A 20,566-nucleotide genomic window follows, 5' to 3' on the forward strand; every position below is an offset into this window, starting at 1 on the left:
GCCAGGTACTGTTCTAAGCACTGGGGTAGACACAGGTTAATCAGATTATCCCAAGTGGGGCTCACAGTCTTAATCCCCATTTTCCAGATGAGGTAAGTGAGGCACAGAGAAGCAAAGTGACTTGCCCACAGTTATATCCCGGCTAGACTACTGTGTCAGCCTTCTCTCTGACCTCCCTTCCTCCTCTCTTGCCCCGCTCCGGTCTATTCTTCACTCTGCTGCCCGGCTCATCTTCCCGCAGAGACGCTCTGGGCCTGTCACTCCCCTTCTTAAACACCTCCAGTGGTTGCCTATCGACCTCCGCTCCAAACAAAAACTCCTCACTCTAGGCTTCGAGGCTCTCCGTCACCTCGCCCCTTCCCACCTCTCCTCCCTTCTCTCTTTCCACCGCCCACCCCGCACACTCCGCTCCTCCGCCGCCCGCCTCCTCGCCGTCCCCCGGTCTCGCCCGTCCCGCCGTCGACCCCCGGGCCGCGTCCTCCCGCGGTCCCTGAACGCCCTCCCTCCTCGCCTCCGCCAAACTGATTCTCTTCCCCTCTTCAAAACTCTACTTAAAACTCACCTCCTCCGAGAGGCCTTCCCAGACTGAGCTCCTCTTCTCCCTCTACTCCCTCTACCACCCCCCTTCACCTTTCCGCAGCTAAACCCTCTTTTCCCCCTTTCCCTCTGCTCCTCCCCCTCTCCCTTCCCATCCCCTCGGCACTGTACTCGTCCGCTCGACTGTATATTTATTTTGTTAATGAATTGTACATCGCCTCGATTCTATTTAGTTGCCATCGTTTTTACGAGATGTTCTTCCCCTCGACTCTATTTATCGCCATCGTTCTCGTCTGTCCGTCTCCCCCGATTAGACCGTAAACCCGTCAGACGGCAGGGACCGTCTCTATCTGTTGCCGACTTGTTCATTCCAAGCGCTTAGTACAGTGCTCTGCACATAGTAAGCGCTCAATAAATACTATTGAATGAATGAATGAATGACAAGTGGCGGAGCTGGGATTAGAACCTACGACCTCCGGAGGAGGAAACTGAGGACTCTGAGAGATTATGCAACTTGCTCAAGGTCATTTGACGGGTTTGTGGCTGAACTGGTTGCAGAACCTGGGGCTCCTGGCTCCCGAAACCCAGGCTCTTTCCAGCAGCCCAAGCTGGGCATCACTGTCCAACGCAACAATAATAATAATAATAATGTTGGTATTTGTTAAGCGCTTACTATGTGCAGAGGACTGTTCTAAGCGCTGGGGTAGATACAGGGTAATCAGGTTGCCCCACATGAGGCACACAGTCTTAATCCCCATTTTACAGATGAGGGAACTGAGGCACCGAGAAGTTAATCATGATAATAATAATGTTGGTATTTGTTAAGCGCTTACTATGTGCAGAGCGCTGTTCTAAGCGCTGGGGGAGATACAGGGTCATCAGGTTGTCCCACGTGAGGCTCACAGTCTTCATCCCCATTTTACAGATGAGGTAACTGAGGTACAGAGAAGTTAGGTGACTTGCCCGCGGTCACACAGCCGACAAGTAGCAGAGCCGGGATTCGAACCCCCGACCTCTGACTCCCAAGCCCGGGCTCTTCCCGCTGAGCCACGCAGCTTCTCAATGGGATCCAATCACCATCCCCAAGACTATCGCATCCGTAGGCCGCGAAAATGACCGCAGCCAAGTCCCTCTCTCCGACGCTGACTTCCTTCACGCCCCTTTGATTTCTTCCGTGATAAAGGAACCTCCCCTATCATTCCATAGGATAGAGAGCTACTGCCCGGGGAAACAAAATCCAATTCGGAAGATGACACGCTCCACGGGGGAGAAGCATATTCCGATCGCCCGGATGGTTGCGGGTGAGTGAAGGGGAAAATGTGAGCAAACGATTTCAATGACCGCTTTGGACTGTTCTGTCAATATTCTGTCAGACCCACCCGAAAAGCCCCAATCACCATCATCGATCCCCGACGAGGGGGTCTTTAGATGCCCGCGTCCGGCCGGCCTGCCGGTCCGACCGGTAATTGGACGTTTCCCCCTAGGTCACTTCCCATCCTAAGGAGCGATCGCTACTCTTCCCTCAGCCTCGCGGGAGAGTTAAGGGCTGGGCCGGGGCTGTGGACGGGCTCCTATTTTACGATCGGATTATAATAATGTTAATCACGTTGGTACTCGTTCAGCGCTTACTATCTGTTCTAAGCGCTGGGGGAGATACAGGGTCATCAGGTTGTCCCACGTGAGGCTCACGGTCTTCATCCCCATTTTACAGATGAGGGAACTGAGGCACAGAGAAGTGAAGCGACTTGCCCACAGCTGACAGGCGGCAGAGCCAGGATTTGAACCCATGACCACTGAGTCCCAAGCCCGGGCTCTTTCCACTGAGCCACGCTGCTTCAAATAAATGGCAGATACGGACATAGATGCCGTGGTGCTGAGGGTGGGGAGAACAGCAAGTGCCCGGGTAATAATAATAATAATGTGGGTATTTGTTAAGCGCCTACTATGTGCCGAGCACTGTTCTAAGCGCTGGGGGAGACACAGGGGAATCAGGTTGTCCCACGTGGGGCTCACGGTCTTCATCCCCATTTTACAGATGAGGGAACTGAGGCACCGAGAAGTGAAGTGACTTGCCCAAAGTCACACAGCTGGCCAGGGGCAGAGCTGGGGTTCGAACCCATGACCTCTGACTCCAAAGCCCGTGCTCTTTCCACTGAGCCACGCTGCTTCTACTAGATGATACAGAAGGGAGAGGGAGTCGCAGAAAAGAGGGAGGGCTTGATCGGGGAATCACGCTGCTTCATTATACCCAAAGTGGCCCTGACAGTTCCGTGAAGGAAGTCCTGGTGGTGAGGTTCGCCCGTAGACTGTGGGTGAAATCTCAAAAAACAGCCTCACACTCTGCAATTCCCCCTATCTGGAAGTTACAGCATTGCTCAGTGGAAAGAGTCCGGGCTTCGGACTCAGAGGTCATGGGTTCGACACCCGGCTCTGCCACTCGTCGGCTGTGTGACTGTGGGCGAGTCACTTCACTTCTCTGGGCCTCAGTTCCCTCATCTGTAAAATGGGGATTAACTGTGAGCCTCGCGTGGGACAACCTAATTACCCTGTATCTACCCCAGCGCTTAGAACGGTGCTCTGCACATAGTAAGCGCTTAATAAATACCAAGATGATGATGATGATTGTTTTGAGGATCGTCTTCTCCTCTAGACCGTAAACTCCTTTTGGACAGGGATCGTGTTTATCCAAGCCATTTGTATCCTTCTCTCCCAAGTGCTTAGTACAGAACCTTTGAGCGAATGATTCCCCGATCAAGCCCTCCCTCTTTCCTGAGACTCCCTGCCCCTTCTGTATCGTCTCCACGGGCACTTGCTGTTCTCCCCAATCTCAGCACCGCGGCATCTATGTCCGTATCTGCCATTTATAATAACGTTGGTATCTGTTAAGCGCTTACTATGTGCAGAGCACTGTTCTAAGCGCTGGGGGAGATACAGGGTCATCAGGTTGTCCCACGTGAGGCTCACGCTCAATCCCCATTTTACAGATGAGGTAACTGAGGTACAGAGAAGTTGCGACTCGCCCACAGTCACGCAGCTGACAAGCGGCAGAGCGGGGAGTCGAACCCATGACCGCTGACTCCGAAGCCCGGGCTCTCTCCACTGAGCCAGGCTGCTTCCCCAGTTGACCTCTGTCTCCCCCGCTAGCCTCGAAGCTCTTTGTGGGTAGCGACTCCATCATCTCTCACGATCATCTCTATCATCTATCATTGAGAAGCGGCGTGGCTCAGTGGAAAGAGCCCGGGCTTGGGAGTCAGAGGTCATGGGTTCTAATCCCGGCTCCGCCGCTTGTCAGCTGTTCCCTCATCTGTAAAATGGGGATGAAGACTGTGAGCCCCACGTGGGACAACCTGATCACCTTGTACCCCCCCCCCAGCGCTTAGAACGGTGCTTTGCACATAGTAAGCGCTTAACAAATACCATCATTATTATTATCTCTCCAGTTGCACTACTGACTAAAACGGGTACAGCCCCCTCGACCCTTCCAAGGCCCAGGAATTTCAGAAGATACAGAGAGAAAAACCTCAGACGTTTCCAAATCGACAGAACGTTGCCCCAGAGCAACAAGTTTTTCAGTGGTGTTTGTGAAGCACTCACTCTGTGCCAGGCGCTATACTAAACGCTTGAGTAGAAACGAACTAATCAGGTGGGACACAGTCCCTGTACCACATGGGACTTTCCATCTTAAACGGCATTTTCCAGATGAGGTAACTGAAGCACAGAGAAGTGACTTGCCCCGGGTCTCACAGCGGACACGTGGTGGGGCCGGGATTAGAACCCAGGTCCTCTGACTCCCAGTCCCGTGGTCTTTCCACAGGCCGTGCCGCTCACCCATCCCAGTGCCAGAGCCCGGGCTGCGATTTTCACGCTGGTGAGACGTTGGCCATTTTCCTGGCCTAAAAGTCGGAGCATAAATGCCACCTCCCGATCACTTCCTGCTGTGCTTCGTCTGCGCTCTCCCCACATTGACGGTGATGATGGCATTTGTTAAGCGCTTACTATGTGCAAAGCACCGTTCTAAGTGCTGGGGGGATACAAGGTGATCAGGTTGTTATTCAATAGTATTTATTGAGCGCTTACTATGTGCAGAGCACTGTACTAAGCCCTTGGAATGAACAAGTCGGCAACAGATAGAGACGGTCCCTGCCGTTTGACGGGCTCACGGTCTGATCCGGGGAGACGGACGGACGGGAACGATGGCGATAAATAGAGTCGAGGGGAAGAATGTCTCGTAAAAATGATGGCGACTAAATAGAATCGAGGCGATGCACAATTCATTAACAAAATAAATGGGGTAAAGAAAATATATACAGTCGAGCAGACGAGTACAGTGCTGAGGGGACGGGAAGGGAGAGGGGGAGGAGCAGAGGGAAATGGGTCCCACGTGGGGCTCACAGTCTCCATCCCCGTTTTAGAGATGAGGGAACGGAGGCTCAGAGAAGTGAAGTGACTTGCCCGAAGTCACACAGCTGAAAAATGTTGGTATTTGTTAAGCGCTTACTATGTGCAGAGCACTGTTCTAAGCACTGGGGTAGATACAGGGTAATTAGGTTGTCCCACGTGAGGCTCACAGTTAATCCCCATTTTACAGATGAGGCACAGAGAAGTTAAGTGACTTTCCCACAGTCGCACAGCTGACAAGTGGCAGAGCTGGAATTCGAACCCAAGACCTCTGACTCCCAAGCCCGGGCTCTTTCCACCGAGCCACGCTGCTTCTCACAGCGTGAAAAGTGAGGTTTTGCCTACGTCGGGGAGGACGACAAACCGACCTCTCCACATAAAATTTTCCCAGCTTTAGATGCCCAAGTGACCTGACGCCGTCCGCTGGCACAAAACACCCGCTCGATTGCCCGCTCCAGAATCAACCTCCCCCGTCCAGGTCCGGCAAGTCACTCAATCATTCATTCCACTGTATTTCATTCATTCGATCGTATTTATTGAACCCTTACTAGGTGGAAAGCACTGTGCTAAGCGCTTGGGAGAGGACACTAGAACAACAAACGCACACATTCCCCGCCCACAACGAGCTCGCGGTCTAGAGGGGGCGACGGACATTAATGTAAATAAATAAACGATGGCTATTAATTGTGGTATTTGTTAAGCGCTTACTATATGCAAAGCACCGTTCTAAGCGCTGGGAGATACAAAATAATAGTGTTGGTATTTGTTAAGCGCTTACTATGTGCCGAGCACTGTTCTAAGCAGTGGGGTTGATACAAGGTAATCAGGTTGTCCCACGTGGGGCTCACGGTCTTCATCCCCATTTTACAGACGAGGGAACTGAGGCACCGAGAAGTGAAGCGACTTGCCCAAAGTCACCCAGCTGACAAGTGGAGGAGCTGGGATTCGAACCCATGACCTCTGACTCCCAAGCCCGGGCTCTTGCCACTGAGCCACGCTGCTTCTCTATGGCCATCAGTGGTGTGGGGCTGGGGAGGGGGATGAATAAAGGGAGCAAGTCAGGGTGATGCGGAAGGAAGAGGGAGAAGAGGAAAGGAGGGCTCAGTCAGGGAAGGCCTCTTGGAGGAGACGGGTCTTCAAGACGGGCTTTGAAAGGGGAGAGACTCATTGTCGGATCTGAGGAGGGAGGGCGTTTCATTCATTCATTCATCCAACAGTATTTATTGAGCGCTTACTATGTGCAGAGCACTGGACTAAGCGCTTGGAATGGACAAATCGGTAACAGAGACAGTCCCTGCCCTCTGACCGGGCTCACGGTCGAATCGGGGGAGACGGACAGACGGGAACAATAGCAATAAACAGTTTCAGGCCAGAGGCAGGACGTGGGCGAGAGGTCGGTGGCCAGATGGGACAGATTGAGGTACAGGGAGCCACATGAAGAACAGGGTCTTGGTACAGGGCTTGGTACACAGTAAACGCTCAATAAGCATTCACTCAATAGTATTTATTGAGCGCTTACTATGTGCAGAGCACTGGACTAAGCGCTTGGAATGGACAAATCGGCAACAGATAGAGACGGTCCCTGCCCGTTGACGGGCTCACGGTCTAATCGACGGCAAGAAGCAGCACGGTGTAGTGGATAGAGCCCGGGCCCGGGAATCCGAAGGTCATGAGTTTTAATTCTTGCTCCGCCACTTGTCCGCTGTGTGACCTTGGGCAAGTCACTTCGCTTCTCTGTGCCTCAGTTACCTCATCGATCAAATGGGGATTGAGACTGTGAGTCCCATGGAGGACCTGGGCTGTGTCCAACCCAAGTTGCTTGTAATAATAATAATAATAATGTTGGTATTTGTTAAGCGCTTACTCTGTGCCAAACACTGTTCTAAGCACTGGGGTCAGATACAAGGGAATCAGGTTGTCCCACGCGGGGCTCACAGTCTTCATCCCCATTTTACAGATGAGGGAACCGAGGCAAAGAGAAGTGAAGTGATTTGCCCAAGGTCACATAGCTGACACGGGGCAGAGCCGGGATTAGAACCCACGTCCTATGACTCCCAAGCCCGGGCTCTTTCCATTGAGCCACGCTGCTTCTCGTGTATCCACCCCAGCGCTCAGTACGGTGCCTGGCGCATAGTAAGTGCTTAACAAATGCCATTATTATTAGAAATACCATAGATTAATAATAATGTTGGTATTTGTTAAGCGCTTACTATGTGCAGAGCAACGTTCTAAGCGCTCTGAGGCTCAGAGTTAATCCCCATTTTACAGATGAGGTAACTGAGGCCCAGAGAAATGAAGTGACTTGCCCACAGTCACACAGTTGAGAAGTGGCAGAGCCGGGATTCAAACCTATGACCTCTGACTCCCAAGCCCGGGCTCTTTCCACTGAGCCACGCTGAGGCACTACTCTGGGGGGGCAGGGTTTTGGTTAAGCACTTACTATGTGCCAGGCACTGTACTAACCACCGAGATAGATATGAGCTCACTTCCTGTCCCATGTGGGGCTCACCGTTTTCATCCCCCTTTTACAGATGAGGTAACTGAGGCAACTGAGGAATTGAAATGACTCGCCCAAGGTCACGCAGCAGACATGTGGGGGACCCGGGATTAGAATCCAGGTCCTTCTGACTCCCAGGGCCGGGCTCCAGCCACTGGGCCGCACCGCTTCTCCCTACCCTTGCCATGGGACTTTAAGACCCTCTGCTCCTCCCTGTGCTCATCTGCTCATTTGTATGTATTTTTATGACCCTATTTACTTTGTTAATGAGATGTACATCCCCTTGATTCTATTTATTGCTATTGTTTTTGTCCGTCAGTCTCCCCCGACTAGACCGTGAGCCCGGCGATGGGCAGGGACCGGCCCTATCTGTTGCCGAATTGTCCATTCCAAGCGCTTAGTCCGGTGCTCTGCACATAGGAAGCGCTCAGTAAATACTATTGGGTGAACGAATGAATGAATTTAAAATGTGGGCTCTCGTTAAGAAATGTGACATTTCCGGATGCCCCCTTTTCTCTGGATGCTGTGCTCACTCAGAGTAGGTCGGTGTCAGAAAGTTGGCCTGCTGAGGCGGGCTGGGCCGATTTCAGGAGTCTTACGGCCCCGGGGGAAATAGCTGTATTTTTAGAACAAAGAAGCCATTGCTTTAAAAAGAAGTTGGCCCTGAGATTTGGAAGACACAAGGAGTTAGGTCACATATTCCACTCTAACACCTGCCCCATCCTTTCCTCACACTCCCTCACGGCCTATTTTGCCTCCCTCCATCCCCCTCATCGCCTCCTCCCCCTTCCCCTCAACTTATTCCCTTCCCAGATGATCAGAATCAGGAACACCTCACCCTGGGCTTCAATGCAATCACCTCGCCGCTCTCCTAACGTTGGTATTTGTTAAGCGCCTACTATGTGCCCAGCACTGTTCTAAGCCCTGGGGTAGATACAGGGTAATGAGGTTGTCCCACGTGAGGCTCACAGTCTTCATCCCCCTTTTCCATTTGAGGGAACTGAGGCCCAGAGAAGCGAAGCGACCTGCCCACAGTCACGCAGTTGAGGTGTGGCGGAGCCGGGATTGGAACCCACGACCTCTGACTCCCAAGCCCGGGTTCTTTCCACTGAGCCACGCTGCTTCTCTCTCCTAGCGCAAGCCAGTCCGCAGACTTGGTTCCTCTAATGCCAACCGTGCCTCCGTCGCGGTGATCTGGACGCCCACCCCTCGCTCCCATCCTGCCTCTCTTCTGGAACGCTCTCCCTCGCCCGTCCCGCCGTCGACCCCCGGCCCACGTCCTCCCGCCGTCCCGGAACGCCCTCCCTCCTCACCTCCGCCAAACTTTCTTCCCCTCTTCAAAGCCCTACTGAAAACTCCCCTCCTCCAGGAAGCCTCCCCAGCCTGAGCCCTCCCTTTCCCTCTGCTCCCTCTCTGCCCCCCCCTTCACCTCCCCTCAGCTAAGCCCCCTTTTCCCCCCCTTTCCTTCCGCTCCTCCCCCCTCCCTTCCCCTCCCCTCAGCACTCTGCTCATTTGTGCATATTTTTATTTCCCTATTTATTTTATTTAATGAGGTGTACATCCCTTTGATTCTATTTATCGTGATTGCTTTTGTCCGTCCGTCTCCCCCGATTAGACCGTAAGCCCGTCGATGGGCAGGGACCGCCTCTATCTGTTGCCGAATTGTCCATTCCGAGCGCTTAGTCCAGTGCTCTGCACATAGTAGGCGCTCAATAAATACTATCGAATGAATATCCGACAGGCGATGGCTCTCCCCAGCTTCAAAGCCTTATCGAGAAGCAGCGCGGCTCAGTGGAAAGAGCACGGGCTTCGGAGTCAGAGGTCATGGGTTCGAATGCCGGCTCGGCCACTCGTCAGCTGTGTGACGGTGGGCGAGTCACTTCACTTCTCGGTGCCTCAGTGACCTCATCTGTAAAATGGGGATGAAGACCGCGAGCCCCACGTGGGACAACCGGGTTCCCCTGTGTCTACCCCAGCGCTTAGAACAGTGCTCGGCACAGAGTGAGCGCTTAACAAATACCAACATTATTATCGAAGGCTTCCTCCCGGCCAAGCCCTTGTCTTCTCTTCTCCCACTCCCTTCCACGTTGCCTCTGCACCTCGTTCGGCTCCCTTCATTCACCTCGGCCCCACTGCACTTATTCATTCAGTGGTATTTATTGAGAGCTTACTGTGCGCAGAGCACTGGACTAAGCGCTTGGAAAGTACAATTCGGCAATCAAGAGAGACAATCCCTGCCCACACCGGGCTTACGGTCTTGTTGGGGGGGAGACAGATATCAAACCAAGTAAACGGGCAACAATATAAAGAACTAGAATTACGTACTCATCTCCCCCTCTAGACTAGAAACTCCTTGTGGTCTGCTAATTCTGCCGTATTGCGCTCTCCCAAGCACTTAGTCCAATGCTCCGCACAGAGTTAAGTGCTCAATAAATGGAGAAGCGGTATGGCTCAGTGGAAAGAGCCCGGGCTTGGGAGTCAGAGGTCGTGGGTTCTAATCCCGGCTCCGCCACTTGTCTGCTGTGTGACCTCGGGCAAGTCACTTCACTGGGCCTCAGTGACCTCATCTGTAAAATGGGGATGAAGACTGTGAGCCCCACGTGGGACAGTCTGATTACCTTGTATCCCCCCAACGTTTTGAACGGTGCTTGGCACATAGTAAGCGCTTAACAAATGCCATTATTATCATTATTATTAAACTGGGGATTAAAACTGTGAGCCCCATGGGGAACAACCTGATTACCTTGTGTCTACCCCAGTGCTTAGAACAGTGCTTGGCACATAGTAAGCGCTTAACAAATACCATAATTATTATTATTAATAAACCCCATTCCTTGACTACTGATTGATTATGTACAATATCCACGGTTCATCATGGCCGTTAATGTCCGCCTTCCCCTCTAGACCGTAAGCTCACTGTAGGCTGGGAGCGTGTCTACCGGCTCTCTTATACTGTACTCTCCCGAGAGCTAAATAAGATTAATCGATCGATTGATTGGCTTGGGTGACACCCTTCACTGGCCCTCTCTGGTCCTTCCGAATCCTGCTCCCACGGGGGTCTGGAGCCCAGCGAGCCGGCACGGGGATGGCGTGGGAACATGAGCAGCGTGGCTCAGTGGAAAGAGCCCGGGCTTGGGAGTCAGAGGTCATGGGTTCAAATCCCAGCGCCGCCACTCGTCGGCAGTGTGACTGTGGGCAAGTCACTTAACTTCTCTGTGCCTCAGTTCCCTCATCTGGAAAATGGGGATTATGACTGTGAGCCCCATGTGGGATAACCTGATGACCTTGTATCTCCCCCAGCGCTCAGAACAGTGCTCTGCACATAGTAAGCGCTTAACCTATACCAACATTATTATTATTATGAGCCAGCTACTGGAGAAGCAGTGCGGCCTCATGGGAAGCACCCGGGCCTTGGAGTCCGAACACCTGGGTCCTCATCCCGGCTCTACCACTGATTCATTCATTCATTCAATGGTATTTGTTGAGCGCTTACTCTGTGCAGAGCACTGCACTAAGCGCTTGGACCGTACAATTCGGCAACTGATCTAATCCCGGCTCTGCCGCTTGCCTGCTGTGTGATCTTGGGCAAGTCACTTCACTTCTCAGGGCCTCAGTTCCTTCATCTGGAAATTGGGGATCGAGACCGCGAGCCCCACGTGGGACGGGGACTGTGTCCGGCCTGATTAACTTGTACATTTCCCAGTGCTTAATACAGGGCTTGGCACATAGTAAATAACAAAGACCAATCAATGGTATTTATTGACTGTTTACTGTGTTCGAAGCTCTGTACTAAATGCTTGAGAGAGAACAGTACCACCGATAACTAGAGAAGCAGCGGGGCTCAGTGGAAAGAGCCCGGTCTTGGGAGTTGGAGGTCGTGGGTTCGAATCCCGGCTCTACCACTTGTCAGCTGTGTGACTGTGCGCAAGTCACTTCACTTCTCTGTGCCTCAGTGACCTCATCTGTAAAATGGGGATGAAGACTGTGAGCCTCACTTGGGACAACCGGATGACCCTGTACCTACCCCAGTGCTTAGAACAGTGCTCTGCACCTAGTAAGCGCTATTACTATAATAATAATTATTATTATTATTAGACATGTTCCCTGCCCACAAGGAGTTTACATTCTATAGTGGGAGACTGACATTAATAGAAATAAGGAGGAGCAGAGTGGCTTACTGGAGAGAGCACGGTCTTGGGAGTCAGAGGACCAGGGTTCTAACCCCCACTCCACCATGTGCCTGCTGTGTGACCTTGGGCAAGTCACTTAACTTCCCTGTGCCTCAGTTACCTCACCTGTAAAATGGGAATTAAGAGGGTGAGCCCCACACGGGACATGGACTGTGCTCAACCTGATTAGCTTGCATCTACCCCAGCTCTACTACATAGTGAATACTTAAATACCATTTTAAAAAATGAAGAAATCAAGGATGTGTATAAAAGTGCCCCGGGGCTTCGGATGCGGGGGGGGGGACTATCAGGTGTTTAAAGGGTACAGATCTAAGTGCTCTCAATCAATCATATTTATTGAGCTCTTACTGTGTGCAGAGCAGGGGACTATGTGCTTGGGAGAGTGTAATAGTTGGAAGACACATTCCCTGCCCAAAGTCAGCTTAGAGTCTAAGTGGGAGAGATAGATATTAATATAAATACATTGGGATGAGGGAGGGGAGAATAAAAGGAGAAAAATCTAATTAGAAAGGGTGTGGGAGGAGAGGAGACGAGGGCTTAGTCGGGGAAGGCCTCTTGGAGAAAATGGGGCTTTAATAAGGATTCAGAGGTGGGGAGGAGAGTGACGGTCTGCTGTATAGGAAGAGGGAGGGGGCTCCGGGTCACAGAGAGGACATGGGCGAGGGGTCAGCGGCGAAAGAGATGACATCAAGGTACAATAAGTAGGTTGGAGTTAGAGGAGCAAAGTGTGCGGGCTGGGCTGGAGTAGGAGAGCAGCCAGGTGAGGTAGGAGGGGGCGAGGGGATCGACTGCTTGAAAGCCAATGGTGAGGAATTTCCGTTTGATGCGGAGATGGACGTTCTTGAGGAGGGGGTAAAGTGGACTGAACAGTTCTGTCGAAAAATAATCCCGGTAGCAGAGTGAAATGTAGACTGAAGTGAGGAGAGACAGGAGGCAGGGAAGTCAGCAAGGAAGGGGATGCATTAATCAAGGCAGGATAAGTGCCTGGATCAACATGGAAGCAGTTTGGGTGGAGAGGAAAGGGCGGAATTTAGTGATGTCGTGAAGGTTGAACTGACAGGATTTGGTGACGGATTGAAGGTGTGGGTTGAATTCATTCATTCATTCATCAGTATTTGTTGAGCGCTGACTACGGTGCAGAGCACTGGACTAAGCGCTCGGAACGGACAATTCGGCAACAGATAGAGACCATCTCGGCCCAATGACGGGCTCACAGTCTAAACGGGGGAGACAGACAGCAGAGCATAACGGAACGAAACAAAACCACATCATCAAGATAAATAGGATCAAGGAGATATACACTTTATTAACAAAATAAATAGGGTAATAAATAATATATATAAATGAGCACAGTGCTGAGGGGAGGGGAAGGGGGAAGAGCAGAGGATGGGGGAGGGGGAACAGAGAGAAAGGGGGGCTCAGTGTGGGAAGGCCTCCTGGAGGAGGTGAGCTCTCAGTAGGGCTTTGAAGAGGGGAAGAGAGTTAGTTTGGCGGAGGTGAGGAGGGAGGGCGTTCCGGGACCGCGGGAGGACGTGGGCCAGGGGTCGACGGGGGGATAGGGGTGAACAGAGGACCGTGAGGAGGTGAGCGGCAGAGGAGCGGAGTGTGTGGGGTGGGCTGGAGAAGGAGAGGAGGGAGGAGAGGTACGAGAGGGGAGAGAAATGACTCAAGGATAATGCCAAGGTTATGGGATTGTGAGACAGGGAGGATGGTGTTGCTGTCTACTGTGATGGGAAAGTCATGAGCAGAACAGGGTTTGGGTGGGAAGATAAGGAATTCTGTTTTGGACATGTTAAATTGGAGGTGTCCACAGGACATCCTGGTAGAGATGTTCTGAAAGCAGGAGGAAATGCGAGACTGCAGAGAAGGAGAGAGATCAGAGCTAGAGTGGTAGATTTGGGAATCATCTGCTTAGAGATGGGACTTGACGCCAAGGGAACGAATGAGTCCTCCAAGGGAGTGGGTGGAGATGGAGAATAGAGGGGGACCCAGAGCTGAGCCTTGAGGGACCCCCACAGTTAGGGGGTGAGAGGCAGAGGAGGAGTCTGCAAAAGAGATGGAGAATGAATAGAAAAGAGAGATATGCAAAGAGATATGAGGAGAACCAGGAGGAGACAGTGTCAATGATCGCTTTTAATATTAATGTTATGATTAATAATTATTATTACCGGCAAAACGGGGTTTGGAACCGAGACCTTTATTAATATCATCAGGACTGATCGAGTCATGTGCCCGATCTCGGTTCTCACAATTTGGGGCAGGGAATGTGTCCGTTTATTGTAGTACTGCAGTCTCTCAAGTGTTTAGTACAGTGCCCTGCACACAGTGAGTGCTCAATAAATACGATTGGCTAATCGATTGTCAGACGGTTCAGGCCAGGGCCATCCTCACGGCTTATTTTCCACGTCGTCCCTGCTTCTGCACGTAACATGCAGGGTGGCCGCTGACCAGCATTGAGCCAAAATGACAAACGGAAAGCAGATTTATTCATTCTAATCTGAGGAAGGGGGGAAATTATCTCAATGTTTCCTATCTTTTCCCTGGGCAGACAATATGTATTCCTATACAATGACTTTCCCCCGCTTCAAAGCCTTATTGAAGGCCCATCTCCTCCAAGAGGCCTTCCCTACCTAAGCCCTCCTTTCCTCTTCTCCCCCGCCCTTCTGCGTCACCCTGACTCGCTCCTTTCATTCATTCCCCTCCCAGCCCCAAGCACTTGTGTCCGTATCTGTCATTTATTTATTTATCTTGATGTCTGACTCCCCCTCTAGATTGTAAACTCGTTGAGGGCAGGGAATGTGCCTATTGTATTGTTCTATTGTATTCATTCATTCAATAGTCTTTACTGAGCGCTTACTACGAGCAGAGCACTGGACTAAGCCCTTGGAACGTACAATTCGGCAACAGATAGAGACAATCCCTGCCCGATGATGGGCTCACAGTCTAAACACTCTCCCAAGTGCTTAGTACAGTGATCTGCACACAGTAAGGTTTCAATAAATCCGACTGACCGACTGTGCATCCTTTCAAAATGTGCAGAGCCTCTCCTCAAACAGAAAAGCTCCTTGCGGGCAGGAAAAGCATCTACCAACTCTGTTCTATCGTCCTCTCCCGGGCACTGATTACAGTGCTGGGCACACAGTAAGCGCTCAGTACATATCCCTGCTCTACACATAGAAGCGCTCAATAAATACTGTTGAATGAATGATGAATCGATCGATTGACAGACAGGTGGAAAGGCTCGCTGTAGGAACTTTTCTTCTGGGGTTGATTTAGGGGGCAGGAGCCAGGTGGCCAGGGAATGCTTTTAGCCCCTTCTGTTGGACTTTTCCCAAGGAGGTCCAACAGGGAAAGAGCACGGGTCTGGGAATCAGAAGACCTGGGTTCTAATCCCAATGCGGCCCGGAGCTGGCTAACCCGGGCGAGGAGCGCATGTGCACTCCGCAATGTGCTGCAGCCCTGCCCGCCTTGTTGCGCTCCGGACCCCAGCAGGAACCCACCTGGCTGAGAAGAGAAAGGGTGAGAGGTCCCTAATAAACCACTAGCACTGTCACCAGATCCTCAAGGACTGAGATTTCTCTGTCCTTCCTGCCGGGACGCTCCATCCATCCCCTTTCCCAACCGCTTAGTACGGTGCACCCAGATTTTACTGTCCGCCTCGGAGCGGACCATCGACTCCCTACCGTGCGCTTTCGTGGAACTCCTGGGATCAAATCATCCTGTGAGCTTGTTCGGCAGGACTTTCTGAGGTGGAAAGGGCGGGGAGGAAAGGAATTGGGGGGGGGGCGCGGGTGAAAGGGGAAGGTGGGGAGAAGGGGAGTTGTCGCTGAGGGTTTTTCTGTTACCACAGAAGCTCCAATCCGGGATAGGGGGATACTTTCGGGAAGGGTGAGCAGATAGTAATAATAATTACGGTACTTGTTAAGCGCTTACTGTGTCCCGAGCACTGTTCTAAGTGCTAGGGTAGATAGAAGTTAATCAGGTTGGTCCCAGTCCCTGTCCCACACAGGGCTCACACTCTTAATCCCCACGAAGAATGGGGGAACGTCACCGTCTGTATAGGAATACAAATTGTCAGCACAGGGAAAAGAAAGCAAGCGGCACTGAAATGATCTCCCCCCCTTTCTCGGATCAGAATTCATAATTCTGCTTTCCGTTTGTCACTTCTCTGGAGCCCAGAGAAGTGACTTGCCCAAGGTCACACAGCAGACATGTGGCAGGGATTAGAACCCATGACCCTGGGATCAGAAGACTCCCAGGCCGGGGCTCCGTCCACTCAGTCCCGCTGCATTTTTCAGCCTCGCCAACGGGTGTTCCCCGACTCGGCGGCGGAGGCCTGCTCCGGCCCCTTCCCGCTCCCGGCCTCATTCCTTTCCTAGCTCCCTCTCCCCGCCCTCCACACTCTACCCCTCATCCCCCCCATCTCCCACACGACCCCTCAACCCCCCCATGTCCCCAAAAGGCCTCCCTGCCCTTCCTCCCCCTCGCTGCTCCCGGGTCCCGGGGCCCTTACTGCAGGTCTCCATGGTCCCGCTGCTCGGAGGAGGCGGGAGGTGGAGGAGGCTGCAGGAGGCTGCAGGAGGCTGGGCGGGGAAGGTTGCAGGAGGAGGAGGCTGGAGGAGGCTGGAGGTGTCGAAGTAGTAACTGGAGGAAGAGGAGGAGGAGGCCGGAGGAGGAGGAGAAGGCTAGAGGAGGCTGTGAAGGAGCGGTCTGAAGAAAGAAGAGGAGGAGGCAGAAGGAGACCGGAGGAGGAGATTGGGGGAGAATGGAGGAGGAGGAGAGAGTTGGAGGAGGTCGGAGGAGACTGGGGGAGGAGGAGAAAGTTGGAGAATCTGGAGGAGGTTAGGGGAGGCTGGGGGAGGAGGATGAAGGAGGAGGCTGGAGAAGAGGGAGGATGTTGGAGGAGGCTGGAGGAGGCTAGGGGAGGAGGATAAAGTTGGAGAAGCTGGAGGAGGTTAGGGGAGGCTGGAGGAGGAGGAGAAAGATGGAGAAACTGGAGGAGGCTGGAGGAGGAGGCTGGAGAAGAGAGAGGTTGGAGGAGGCTGGAGGAGGAGGAGGAGAAAGTTAGATTGGCCGGAGGATGTTGGATGAGGATGAAGGAGGAGGCTGGAGAAGGGAGGAGGAGGAGAAAGTTGGAGAAGCTGGAGGAGGAGGCAGGAAACGTTGGAGGAGGCTGGGGGAGGAGGAAGGAGGAGGAGGCTGGGGGAGGAGGAGGCAGGAGGAGGTTGGAGGAGATGGAGAAGATGGAGGAGGAGGCTGAAGGAGGAGGAGACAGTTGGAGAAGGTGGAAGAGGAGGCTGGAGGAGGAGAAGACAGTTGGAGAAGCTGGAGGGGGAGACTGGAGGAGGAGGAGGAGGAGGAGGCTGGAGGAGATGGAGAAAGTTGGAGAGGCTGGAGGAGGAGGAGACAGTCGGAGATGCTGGAAGAGGAGGCTGAAGGAGGAGGAGACAGTTGGAGAAGCTGGAGGGGGAGGCTGGAGGAGATGGAGAAAGTTGGAGAGGCTGGAGGAGGAGGGGACAGTTGGAGAAGCTGCAGGGGGAGGCTGGAGGAGGAGGAGGAGGAGGAGGCTGGAGGAGATGGAGACAGTTGGAGAGGCTGGAGGAGGAGGCTGGGGAAGTGGGAGGAGGTTGGAGGAGATGGAGAAAGTCGGAGAGGCTGGAGGCCGTTGGAGGAGGAAGAAGGAGGAGGCGCAGAGGCCTAGCGCGGTGGAGGCCTAGCGCGGTGGAGGCCTAGCGCGGTGGAGGCCTAGCGCGGTGGAGGCCTAGCGCGGTGGAGGCCCTGCGGCCATGGGGGCCCGCGTCCCCCCGCACCCTCCGTCGTCCTGGCAACCCCGGGGGCGGGGCCCGGGGGGGCGGGGCCGGAAGCGGCCGCGGGGGAGGCAGCGCGGGGCGCGGCCGCCAGGGGGCGCGCTGCGGCGGGGGCGGGGCCGGCGGGGGGCGTGGCCGGCAGGGGGCGCGCTGCGGCGGGGGGTCGGTTGCCGGGCGGGCCGCCCGCCTTGCGCCGCCGCGGCTCCGCACGTCCGAGCGGTGGGCCGGGCCGGGCCGGGCCGGGCCGGGAAGGACGGACGGACGGACGGGTCCGGAGCGCGGACAGCGGCCTCCGCAGGTGCGGGGAGGCCGACCGGGGGGTGGGGGGGGGGGAGGGGGGAAGGGCCCGGCGCCGGGCGGGCGGGCGCGCATGCGCGGGAGGGGTGTGCGCGCCGGCGGGTGGGGGGGCGGCTGGCGCGCATGCGCGGGAGGGGGCGGGCGCCGGAGCGGGTGGGGGCGGCGGGCGCGCATGCGCGGGAGGCGGTGTGAGCGCGAGCGGAGGAAGCGTGCGGGTGGGTGCGCATGCGCCCTGGGGGCCGGGCCCTCAAAAATCATCATCATCATCATCATAATTGGTATTGGTTAAGCACTTACTATGTGCAGAGCACTGTTCTAAGCGCTGGGGGGAGATACAGGGTCATCAGGTGGTCCCTCGTGGGGCTCCCAGGCTTCATCCCCATTTTCCAGAGGAGGTCACTGAGGCCCAGAGAAGGGAAGCAGTAAAAATAAACAAATAAAAATGGTATTTTGTTAAGCGCTTCCTCTGTGCCGACCACTGTTCTAAGCGCTGGGGGAGACCCAGGGGAATCGGGTGGTCCCCCGTGGGGCTCCCAGGCTTCATCCCCATTTTCCAGATGAGGTCACTGAGGCCCAGAGAAATGAAGGCATAAAAATAAATAAATAAAAATGGTATTTGTTAAGCGCTTACTATGTGCCGACCACTGTTCTAAGCGCTGGGGGAGACCCAGGGGAATCGGGTGGTCCCCCGTGGGGCTCCCAGGCTTCATCCCCATTTTCCAGATGAGGTCACTGAGGCCCAGAGAAGGGAAGCAATAAAAATAAATAAATAAAAATGGTATTTGTTAAGCGCTTACTCTGTGCCGAGCACTGTTCTAAGCACTGGGGAGACACAGGGTCATCGGGTGGTCCCCCGTGGGGCTCCCAGTCTTCATCCCCATTTTCCAGATGAGCTCACTGAGGCCCAGAGAAGTGAAGCAATATAAATAAATAAAAATGGTATTTTGTCAAGTGCTTACTATGTGCCGAGCACTGTTCTAAGCGCTGGGGGAAACACAGGGGAATCGGGTTGTCCCCCATGGGGCTCCCAGTCTTCATCCCCATTTTCCAGATGAGCTCACCGAGGCCCAGAGAAGGCAAGTGACTTGCCCACAGTCACCCAGCTGACAAGCGGTGGAGGTAGGATTAGAACCCATGACCTCTGACTCCCAAGCCCGGGCTCTTGCCCCTGAGCCACGCCGCTTCTCTGAATGAATTCGTTCAGTCGGTGGTGTTTATTGAGCGCTTACTAGGTGCAGAGCACTGGACTAAGCGCCTGGAATGGACAATTGGGCCACAGATAGAGACCATCCCGGCCCAACGACGGGCTCGCAGTTTAAACAGGGGAGACGGACGGACAGAGCAAAACAGAACGAAACAAAAACAAGAGAACATCATCCAGATAAATAGAATCCAGGGGATGGGCAGCTCATGAACAAAATAAATAGGGTAATAAATAATATATACAAAGGTGCACAGTGCTGAGGGGAAGGTCGTGGGTTCTAATCCCAGCTCCGCCACTCGTCTGCTGGGTGACGTTGGGCCGGTCACTTCGGAGCAGCGTGGCTCACTGGAAAGAGCCCGGGTTTTGGAGTCAGAGGTCGTGGGTTCGAACCCCGGCTCGGCCACTTGTCAGCTGTGGGATTTGGGCAAGTCACTTCACTTCTCGGTGCCTCAGTGACCTCATCTGTCAAATGGGGATGAAGCCTGTGAGCCCTACGTGGGACAACGTGATTCCCCTGTGTCTACCCCAGCGCTTAGAACAGTGCTCGGCACATAGTAAGCGCTGAACAAATACCAACATTATTATTATTATTCTCTGGGCCTCAGTTACCTCATCTATAAATGGGGATTTAAAAATGTGAGCCCCACGTGGTAAATCTGAGTGTCCTGTATCTACCCCAGCACTTAGAACGGTGCTCAGCATATAGTAAGTGCTTAATAATAATAATGTTGGTAATTGTTAAGCGCTTACTATGTGCAGAGCACCGTTCTAAGCGCTGGAGAGGATACAGAGTGGTCAGGTGGTCCCACATGAGGCTCACAGTCTTCATCCCCATTTGACAGATGAGGGAACTGAGGCCCAGAGAAGTGAAGTGACTTGCCCAAAGTCACACAGCTGACAGGAGGCAGAGCCGGGATTTGACACAGTTTAACAAATACCAATGTTATTATGTATTGAGCACTTACTGCGTGCAGAGCACTGTAATAATAATGATGGCATTTGTTAAGCGCTTACTATGTGCAGAGCACTGTTCTAAGCACTGGGGAGGATACAAGGTGATCAGGTTGTCCCACGTGGGGCTCACAGTCTTCATCCCCATAATAATGTTGGTATTTGTTAAGCGCTTACTATGTGCAGAGCTCTGTTCTGAGCGCTGGGGTAGATGCAGGGGAATCAGGTTGTCCCACGTGGGGCTCACAGTCTTCATCCCCATTTGACAGAGGAGGCAACAGAGGCAATAGAAGGGAAATGACTTGCCCAAAGTCACCCAGCTGACAAGCGGCTGAGCCGGGATTTGAACCCGCAACCGCTGACACCCAAGCCCAGGCTCTTTCCACTAAGCCATGCTGCTTCTCTAAGTGTACTTCGCTGCTTCACTATACTAAGCGTTTGGAAAGTACAATTGGGCAACAGATCCATTCATTCAAGAGTATTTATTGAGCGCTTACTATGTGCAGTACTTAGTACTATGTACTAAGCGCTTGAAATGATCAACTCGGCAACAGAGAGAGACCATCCCTGCCCAACACAGGGCTCACAGTCTAGAAGTGGGGAGACAGACAATGATACTAATAATAATGATAATTATTATTATAAATAATTATAGAGAAGCAGCGTGGCTCAGTGGAAAGAGCCC

At 53.3% G+C, this 20,566-nt stretch overlaps 2 protein-coding genes across 8 annotated transcripts in view; one reads left to right on the forward strand and one right to left on the reverse strand.

Moving 5' to 3' along the window:
• FANK1 (fibronectin type III and ankyrin repeat domains 1) overlaps positions 1–16,221 on the reverse strand; it is a 47,515-nt gene extending 31,294 nt beyond the window's left edge. For all 3 annotated transcript variants that reach the window (XM_029061483.2, XM_029061481.2, XM_029061485.1), the window contains exon 1: positions 16,136–16,221. In XM_029061483.2, the coding sequence (XP_028917316.1) occupies positions 16,136–16,148 (13 nt within the window). In that variant the 5' untranslated portion in view covers positions 16,149–16,221. The remainder of the gene's footprint in view (positions 1–16,135) is intronic.
• Positions 16,222–17,583: 1,362 nt separating this feature from the next.
• DHX32 (DEAH-box helicase 32 (putative)) overlaps positions 17,584–20,566 on the forward strand; it is a 40,273-nt gene continuing 37,290 nt past the window's right edge. For 3 of the 5 annotated variants that reach the window (XM_029059944.2, XM_029059951.2, XM_029059949.2), the window contains exon 1: positions 17,664–17,727. The gene's annotated coding sequence lies outside the window, so the exon portion shown is untranslated. Of the gene's footprint in view, positions 17,728–20,566 lie in introns of all 5 variants that reach the window. The other 2 variants (XM_029059952.2, XM_029059945.2) reach the window with 2 other exon arrangements.

This window comes from Ornithorhynchus anatinus, chromosome 3 (genome assembly GCF_004115215.2).
Source record: "Ornithorhynchus anatinus isolate Pmale09 chromosome 3, mOrnAna1.pri.v4, whole genome shotgun sequence".
In the NCBI taxonomy this organism is placed as follows: Eukaryota; Metazoa; Chordata; class Mammalia; order Monotremata; family Ornithorhynchidae; genus Ornithorhynchus; species Ornithorhynchus anatinus.